Source organism: Erpetoichthys calabaricus, chromosome 3 (genome assembly GCF_900747795.2).
Source record: "Erpetoichthys calabaricus chromosome 3, fErpCal1.3, whole genome shotgun sequence".
Classification (NCBI taxonomy): domain Eukaryota; kingdom Metazoa; phylum Chordata; class Cladistia; order Polypteriformes; family Polypteridae; genus Erpetoichthys; species Erpetoichthys calabaricus.
Genome location: NC_041396.2, coordinates 289,644,098 through 289,653,175, shown reverse-complemented (window position 1 = coordinate 289,653,175; position 9,078 = coordinate 289,644,098). Strand labels below are relative to the sequence as shown.

Sequence of the window (9,078 nt, the reverse complement as noted above, 5' to 3'; positions counted from 1 at the left end):
GACAACACAACGCATAACTGCCCATGAGTGAATATCGTTTCTTTCTCTCTACACTAACTGTGTCTGACAATAGCATTCACACAAATGAGAAATGATTGAACTGGGTGTGTGGTTGTAAATGTTTTAGATATGGGCAGGACTTTTCCAAATCTCTTTGCATAAAGTCTTGTCTTGCTGGGCTTGAAATTTTCTCTTTTCTCTCTCTTTCTTCTCTTTCACCAAATAACAAATCTTTCAATTCTCGTGGATGCGCTTCTTCATTGGGAAGAAACACTACTTTCCTGTGATGAATTAGATGATCTACAAGTCTCCAACTTAAAGTTTAAATCCAAACAATATATTCAATCTCTTTACGCTGTTCCTTTATTTCACTGAGTAATCATTTCTGTTTGTTTGTGCTAATGCGATCTTTACTATCATTTTTTTGAGACTTTCGAATTTTCATACTTCCATTATCTCTAACCTGCTCTGCATGTGTATTGCGCCAACAATGTTCTGCTTTGTCATCTACTCTTTGTCTTTTATTTGCAGCCATGGGCATGGTTAAATCTCTTGGCACAAAGTCTTGTCTCGTGTTTCACTGAGAAAGTCACATCTTGTCTCTCTTCCCAAGTTTTTTTATTATAATAGATAATCAAATTTTTTGGTTTTGTCATTTGATATGTTGTCTTTGTTCTTTTTAAAATTAAATTTAGGTTAAAATAAATTGAAAACTGTCACATTGTTTTAATGTACATTTGACATTGTGTGCCATCTTTTTTGAAAACAGGGCTATATGATGTGGTGGCAGCAGCAGTTAATCTGGATCCACAAGTTTGATCTGATGATGTCTATGGCACCAAGGTGCAGCTTTTTTTTTTTTTTAAGCAGGCCATTCCTTCTTAACCCAATGTCACTTCTTAGCTCTACTGTCCCACTCACCAACAAAAATCTGGGAATTTTGCTGACCCAGAAAGATACACAGAACTTTTAGAACTTTCTAACCCTAACCCTAACCCCACATGTGAACCCAAATCTTGAATGAAATAACTGTTTTGAGTTAAACATTGCATTTCATATTTTCTAATATAAAATGCTAGCAAATTATAATTGAAATAAAATATGAATATGTAATTAATTAAAGCACAAAAACAATTAAAAAACGTAATTGACAGATAAAAAATGTGTTTTGTGAAAAACAATGGTAAGTGGTGGGGAAAAATAGTTTTCATTTTTTTTTCAGTTTACAGCCCAAAAACATATAAAAATCACATTAAATAAAACAATTTTAAGGTATATCTATCATGTCATACATAAGTGATTTTAATTGAGCAAGGCCCTTAACCTGCAATTGCTGAGCGCTTTGAGTAGTGAGAAAAGCGCTATATAAATGCAAAAAAATATTATTATTAATCTAGAGTATGCTGTCAATAATTAAGATCAAAATGGTTTAACCTACTTGTATAACAAAAAAAAGGTTTCTTTTTTTTCATCCGTATATGTATGCAGCTACAATTCTATTAAAAGAACGCCGAGCTCATTTTCTATACCAGCCTGTCTACATGAGTGAGAGCGACGACCGCGTGCATGTCCTCCGTTTCTATCACTACCCGATCTGCACTGCCGTCGTCGTTTCCTACCCGATTTGCGCGCGCATGCGTATTGTAGGTGACAGCCTCTTTTAGGCGGTGACTACGTATGAAGCTTAAGATGGCAGAAGGGGCGGGCCGCTTGGGTTAAAGGTGGGAGTTGAGAGGTGCGCGTTTTGTTGTCTTTGTGTTGGAGAGGAGCTCCATCTCATACGGTCTCGCCTCCCCTTCTCCCCGGATCCTTTCTGAACTCTTCCCCCTGGGTTGTTTTTAACCCGCCCGAACCTCTTCCCCCTTTTACCCCACAGACCCGACCCGACCCTCCCCTCCTCCTGGAAACCGAGCGCGGTTCCGAAAAGGTAAGCAGCCGATGCTAGAGATGTGTCATTGGCGCGGTAGGCTTAGGAGAGAACCGCAGGCCTCGCGGCCAGCAGCACGATGCAGGCCCAACATGATTTGGCCGACCGGGCGGGCGAACTAGTCGGGGGGGAGGGGGTTCTGCACTTTTCAGTCGAAGTGTTGTTGTAACGAAAGTCTTTGGTAAACGTTTTATTCATGTTCTTATACGACTCGTTTAACTTTAGTTTATTTTTTACCGACTTCGCTAGTTTGCATGGGAAACGGACGCTAAATAATCCCTACAAGCTTATGTACGCAGAGAGATGAGCGACGCCACAACTCGCGCGTTGTTTGATCTCGGAGTGTCGCCGGCGATGTGCACCTGAAAATTAATTGTTGAAATGTATTTAAAATGAGTTTGAAAACGGTAGGGTCCAGCTTTTCCCTTTACGTTGTACTTAATGTGTGGTTTCCATCTTATTATGTATAACGCAGTAACTTATTTGAATGTAGGGCCTTGATAAAACTAGCGAGAAATTCAAAGACTGATTTACTGAATGGCAAGAAATAAAACACGATTAGATCTCATCATCTTTTTTCTTTTCTTTTTTTTTTTTCTTTTCTTTTTTTTCTTTCAAATACATTCTTAAGCTTTTGATCGAACAGAAAAGTGTTGCGTTTACAATAACGGGACTGGCTACAGAAGGCCGTGAAAAGTATCGATCAGAAATCCGTCGCCTTTATTTTGTGTTCAGTACGCTGCATCTGAATAAAAGTCCGGTTCAAGATTAAAGTTTCGTATTGGTGTTTTTTAAAACTTAGGTGGAAAAAATGTAACATTCGACGATTGTCTTACGATTTTATCACTCGACCCGATTCCGAAACGTCAGTGAATAAAGGGATCACAAGCTCTGGCTTATATCCCTTTGGCATCTTTGTTCTTTTGCATTTTTCCCAAATAGATTTTTCTAGGCAAAATAATCGAAACAAAAGGCGATTACTAAAGATTTAAAAATGGAAATGTGTAATCCGGTAATCTTAATTTTCTAATAAATCTGAATATGGCAATCAAATGTGTCAGTTTAGCTGTCAGCCGAATGATTTTTTTTTAAATTTTCTGCTAAAGATGCAAGATTGATTTAAGAAGTTCCATATTTAAACATATCAATAAAATTGATCACAAAAAAAGTTTGTCAAACAACGACATTTTCTCTTTGAATAAAACAATTTAGTTGAGAATATTTTTGTCTAACTAGCTATTGTATCACTTTGAATTTTAACGAATTTCTCCCTTATTGTATTAGTAGATAGATAGATAGATACTTTATTAATCCCAATAGTATGTATACTGTAAGAGGTTATGCCATTATTCTTTACCCTAATGTAATGAATTATATATTGCAGGCAGCATGGCCTTGTGGCTTACTGGTTTGACTTTAAAGTCACATTATATGTTCAAACCCTTTTCTTCTTACTGTGCTAATGATCCCGCTTGTCATTGGAAATTCTCCCGTTATGTGAATTTGCTTGTTTGCATGCTTCATGCTGACTGTTTGCACATGAGGTCGCTAGGGACTTGGATCCTATCTTAGGACACAAAGGGTGGTCTCTCCCTGCAATTAAGAGTCTGCCTCTATTTGTTCCTCTGCCTCATGTGGTACATTTGAGCCCGGGTCAAATTAGTTATGTGAATAACTGTTGAAGATGAACTCATGGAAACATTTGTGACATCTCATACCAACAAATTGCCTTTCTATTGTAATTTGGCCGACACCTTTTTTGAATACTATTATTTACATTTGCATTGCTTTTTCCAGTTACAGGCAGGTAAAGTGACTTGCTCATGGTCTCGCAGTCTTAATAGTGGGGTTTGATCTGACATCTTTAGGATTTAAACTGTAAAATTCAAAGTCTTAAACTCTATCACTGTTGCAGTGCCTTTGTATTTTGAACCCCATCTGAAGTTGCTTTATAGATAGAATACACATTCTAGCAGTGTCAGACTTTGTTTGTGAGGGGCTGCAGTAGTGGCAGCTGTTCATCTTAGCCGCTGTCTTTTAATGATAAATTTCTGTAGCTACTGGAATATAATATGCACCGCCAAGCAATTTAATATAAGCCTGTATTATTAACAGCAAGAATTGCCTGTTATTTATAATAATAATATAGTTTAAAACAAAAACCAGAAGCAATTGTGGGCTTCCAGAAAACAAGCTTGAGATCCCTGAATTAGGGCTTATGGCCTCAGACCACAGGTGATTCTAATATTTATTTTCTTTTTCATGTATGTGTGTTAGAAATGGAGTATCACAGAATTTAACTGGCAAAAGAGGACCTGCAGTCACTTTGGCTTTCATAACGCAGAGGTTAAATCCTTTTGCAAAGCTTGTGCACAAACGTATGCTGCGCATATCATGTATTACATATTGTATGTGCTGTTTATAGGATCATTTTTGTCGCATGTACAAGGTGGGACTGATTTGCATTTGTCTATTTGACATGCATCACATCACTGCTGTCTGACTCCATGTGATTAGTAAGTATAGTACTTCAAACTTTTCAATGCATAAATTTTATTTATACTGTCTGTGTCTGTTGATGAATGCCCCAATCTCAACCCACTCCCGTCTCCATCCTTGTGATTTTCTAAGGGAAAACCTGAAGGCAGGAAAACAGCCACTAGTCTTCTGCTTTATAATCCAATGCCATTGTTGTTGGGCCATGCTGCTTACATAAAGAATTCTATCCTATCCCAGATTTGTTACATGGCTAAATTGGCTTCAGAAAGCAACATGTGATCCATTGGCTCACCTTGCTGATTGTCCTTTTTTTTTTTTTTTTTTGTGATCAATTTTTATTTCAGCAGGGTTAGAGGTTAGTACCTTTTAAGAGAGCACTGTTGCACTGCCATACAAAAATTAACCATTATATTTTTACTACCATTTCTAACGGCTACATTAGACATCTTATCTGTGCTTCTTTTTTCAGATTGAACAATGAATGTGTTTTTTAGGGATGCTTTTTAACAAAGGTAGATTTGAGTAGTTAATTTATGCAATAATTATTAAATCATATACTTCAAAATAAAGTAAAATAATATTCACAAAACATGGTATGAAATTGCCATGTTGTCGAAGCCTCCTGCATTGATTGTGAAATAAGACTATATGATGATTAAGAAGACCTTGGCACATGTGACAAACTTATTTTTCTGAATTGATACAGGCTTTTGATCAGTGTTGGCTGATTCGAGTAAACAGAAAAATTTCACTTGCATCCCATGAGAGTTTACTGATTAATCCCATTATCTTCCTTTGTTTAAGTTCAAAGTATTTTTGTCCTTACTAATTGAGCATCACATTCAGTACTAAAATAGAGATGTTAAATCGGAATGCTTGTTTAAATCTATGCTTTTATGCTTTATCGATCTTGGTCCTTTAACAGTTTGCTTTGCATAAGATTTTTGTTTGGTGGATCTGTTTTTTGGGGTGGGAGTACTGGTGTTTGCTGGAAACACATCTGTGTCTCTGCAACTCTTTTTCACAGATTTTTACAATCAGTCTGCTTTGGGTACACACAAGCATTTGCTGAAAAGACAAATGAATTGCTGGAGTAAGTTATTTCTCTTAATATTGAACACAAACTTTTTTGTTTTTAACAAGTTTCATTTTCCTCTTAAAGCAGGTGTCCTTTGTAGTTACGATTTACCTTTGTATAGAGAAAAACACACACTTTTAAAGACCAGATTTTAATGTAAATCTAAGTACAAATTATTTTGAAAAATCTTTTCCAATTTTACAAATTTAACTGAACAGGCTTTGTGTGTGTAAGGTTGTGTTTAACTAATTTTTTTTATAAGCTAAAAAAAACATTTCTTGAGTTAGACTATGCTGATTCCCATCTTTTACTGGTGAATGCCAGTTTTTCTTAACAGAGGCTGACTGTCTTAGTTAATACCCTTTGCATCTTCAATTCCATCTTTGTTTCTAAATTTGTGCAGCTTTGTAAGTTTTGTGAGTGGATGTTTCAGAAGAGAAATAATTGCCTGAATCATTTAAAAAGAAGTGTCCCATGTACCCACAGACCTCTTAATGGAGCTCTGCATTTGTTTGTGAACATTTTTATAGTACATGTTGTTCTGGCAATTCTGGATTGATCATAATGGTTGAAGGTTTAATGGAAGGTGTTTTAGGTAAATTCCCAAAATCCCAGTCTTTTGCACTTTGAGTACGAGCCTCTCAAGGCGGTACTGCAGAAACTTTTTTGGAAGATCACTTTATAAAATATCTGACGTGTTACTTCTGTCAATTGATTTCTAAAAGTCCAATGACCTACTGAAATGTAATATAATGTGCCTGTGGTGCACATTAAGCACTATGCTCACTAGGTTTGTTTCCAGGATCATTCCATAACTATGCTGCTGGGTTCTGTTGGATACTATTTTAGTTCAGTTTTTCAGTATAGTTAATATACAGTACATAAAAACTAGAATTTGCAACATGTTAAAATGGCAAACTTTTGAAGGTCTGTCTCCTGAAAACATGGTAACTAAAGGAAAAAGGTATAATATAAACTATATGAAGAAGGCACTTGCAGATACTGCTGTAAAATTAGTTTCAGCTGCCCAATGTCCCTTAAGCAATAAAATTCATATTCTTTTAACACCACACTCAACTGATAAGAAAGGACTGTACTTTCATCTGGTCTTTTTCAGGGCAATATAATTATAGTATATTTCTCTAAAATACCTTGCAACAAATTAGATGTTAGAAAAAACAGTGACTGAACACAAACAAGTATGTGAAAGCTTTTTCGTGAGTATTTTCTATTGTGTATATATTTTTGTGGCTCTTTACTTTCAAGAATATTTATAGGATACTTTGTCATTAATGCTGGTGCTTTGACATTCACACTTTTGAAAATTTCAGAATTCATAATATTTTGCATATCATTTATTTTCACTCTCACCCTTTTATTTAGTGTCATGGGGACTTATTTTTGTGTGTTTTTTTTTTAAATTTATTTTTATTTATTTTTTTAGCCCCCCCATACCCTCCGTACAGTTCATTTTCATATTCCCTAGTACCCTCCTTCTCCTCCTTGCATAATGAAGAGCTCAGCCCCTGGAATACTTAGAACCCTAAGATCTTTGTATACCTAAATGAGTTTTACACATTTTTAAATGCATTGCCATAGCGTGATTAGGATTTTAATCTCTGCTTCTTTTGATAAAAATAACAAGCAATGTCTGACAATTTGCAAAAGTACCAAATTGGGCAATAAAACACACGGTAGCATCTGCAGCTATACACAATAGTTAAAATACTAAATGCATTGGCATGGGTTTGCGGGGTGCTAGTGCATTTGACTGTTTATATAAAAATAAATGTAACGCATTTCACTTTCTTAAATAATTATAATTGAGTAAGAAGATGCACCATAATTTTCCTTCCATTTTGCTATATTAATCAATGTGGTTTTCTTAATTGTTATTCATTCGTAGCATAAAATAAACAGTTGCTCCTTTCCCGCATTTATCTTCCCCACCAACTTTACCACTTAGAAATTGTTTACTTTTCTAAGTCTACAATAGCAAAGAATTTGGCTGAGGGGAAGTTAAATTTCTCCTCTCGCTAAAGAAGCAGTTGTTCCAAAGTATCTTCATTTTACAAAAGTAATGCAGGGGGAAATCTTGTTTTGTCCCCTTCTCCCCCCCCCCCTTTTTCTTCTCCTCTCCCCTCATAAAACTCCACCCATAATGGCTTTTAGTTGGCATTTTGATTTGCCAAAATTTCCAGTGCAACAGTCACTAAGTTATCGTTGATTTCCTTTTGGCAGGTCATCTTTGTATTCCTAATGTTTTCTCCCTTTTTTCCCCCTCCCCCCTCAAAAAATAAGATTCCATTCTTGTGACCAAAGATACCAGTGACCTTGACCAGCCTGAAGCACTCAGAACCTGCTTCACCATGGACTCCGGTGTAATTGAAGGTGGACTGAACGTCACACTGACTATCAGACTTCTGATGCACGGCAAGGTAAGCAAACTATTTGCCTAGACAGCATTTTTAGATTTTAGCAGCCTTTTTGGCAAATGTTTGATTTGCACTTGATTTTTAATAAATCTTTGTTCCCTCTTAATTTCCTAATTGTTCCCACACCCTATTCCTTCTAATTTCTCATCCTCTGTAGCAAAACTGTGTGCTTCTTTATCCTTCTCTCTTTCTAGCTGTCTGCACTCTATTTCTACAGTGTATCCATTTATTTCTTACCTTATATATTCTGGATTCTTTCTGGCAGCTTCTAGTTTATTACATTAGTCTTGGCATTGAAATCTTTGCATTGTTTGTAATTTCTGATTTTAATAATGAGCCATTAAAGCTTCCATTAAAAAGTAAAGTTAATGAAAGCTAATGTTTGTGGTCAGGAAGATCTAAGTAAAATAAAGACTATTCAATGTGTGTATGTGTATATATAATATTTTGTTTTCCCCAATGCCCTATTTCTAAACCATGTTTCATTCCTGAAGACATGACTGGTAGGCTTTTTAAATTATAAACAAAAGGCATTGACATTGTTTGTGCAAGGCCAAACTGAGTGATTAACATTGCAGGCAAGAGAAAGATTGAAACGATCAACACATGAATTTCTGATTAAGGGTTCTAACTACTAGGTTTTTTTGTTTAAAAAATTTTGCCACTGCTCTGCAAACATCACTGGAAAGTGGGGTAAATAAACAAGGATCCCATGCTTGAATTTTGGATGGTTAGTGTTATGAGAAGTGTTTTTTTTAATCCCCTTTCCTTCTTATTCTTTCTCCTGTAAGGTATGGGTTGATAAGAAAAATAATTTTGTTACATTACCCTGTGAACACTGCTTGCAATTATGCAGTAAAATCTGTTCATATGTCATTAGTTTACACATTATAGAATACACTTGAAAATATGTTAAATTGGCATGTTTGTTTAAAGTATTGGGACACAATTCATTCATGCATTCATAATGTTGAACAGATATGCAGCATGTTACTAACGGCTAGAGGTTTGAAATTTGTAGACCTGCAATTAAAGAAAAAACAAAAAAAAAACATGGTTATTAAAAATATTAATTGAATTAAATTTGGTACAATCACAACTGTGCACTGGTGTCAGAATCTATAATAAGTTGCCCATCT

At 35.6% G+C, this 9,078-nt stretch overlaps 1 protein-coding gene across 9 annotated transcripts in view; it reads left to right on the top strand.

Annotated features, from left to right (window-relative positions):
- The first annotated feature begins 1,710 nt into the window (after positions 1–1,710).
- The window catches only part of pcbp2 (poly(rC) binding protein 2), a 46,084-nt gene continuing 38,716 nt past the window's right edge, over positions 1,711–9,078 (top strand). For 3 of the 9 annotated variants that reach the window (XM_051924352.1, XM_051924351.1, XM_051924350.1), the window contains exons 1-2: positions 5,454–5,519; positions 7,806–7,942. In XM_051924352.1, the coding sequence (XP_051780312.1) occupies positions 5,507–5,519; positions 7,806–7,942 (150 nt within the window). In that variant the 5' untranslated portion in view covers positions 5,454–5,506. Of the gene's footprint in view, positions 1,928–5,447; positions 5,520–7,745; positions 7,943–9,078 lie in introns of those variants that run through there. The other 6 variants (XM_028798494.2, XM_028798497.2, XM_051924353.1 and 3 more) reach the window with 5 other exon arrangements.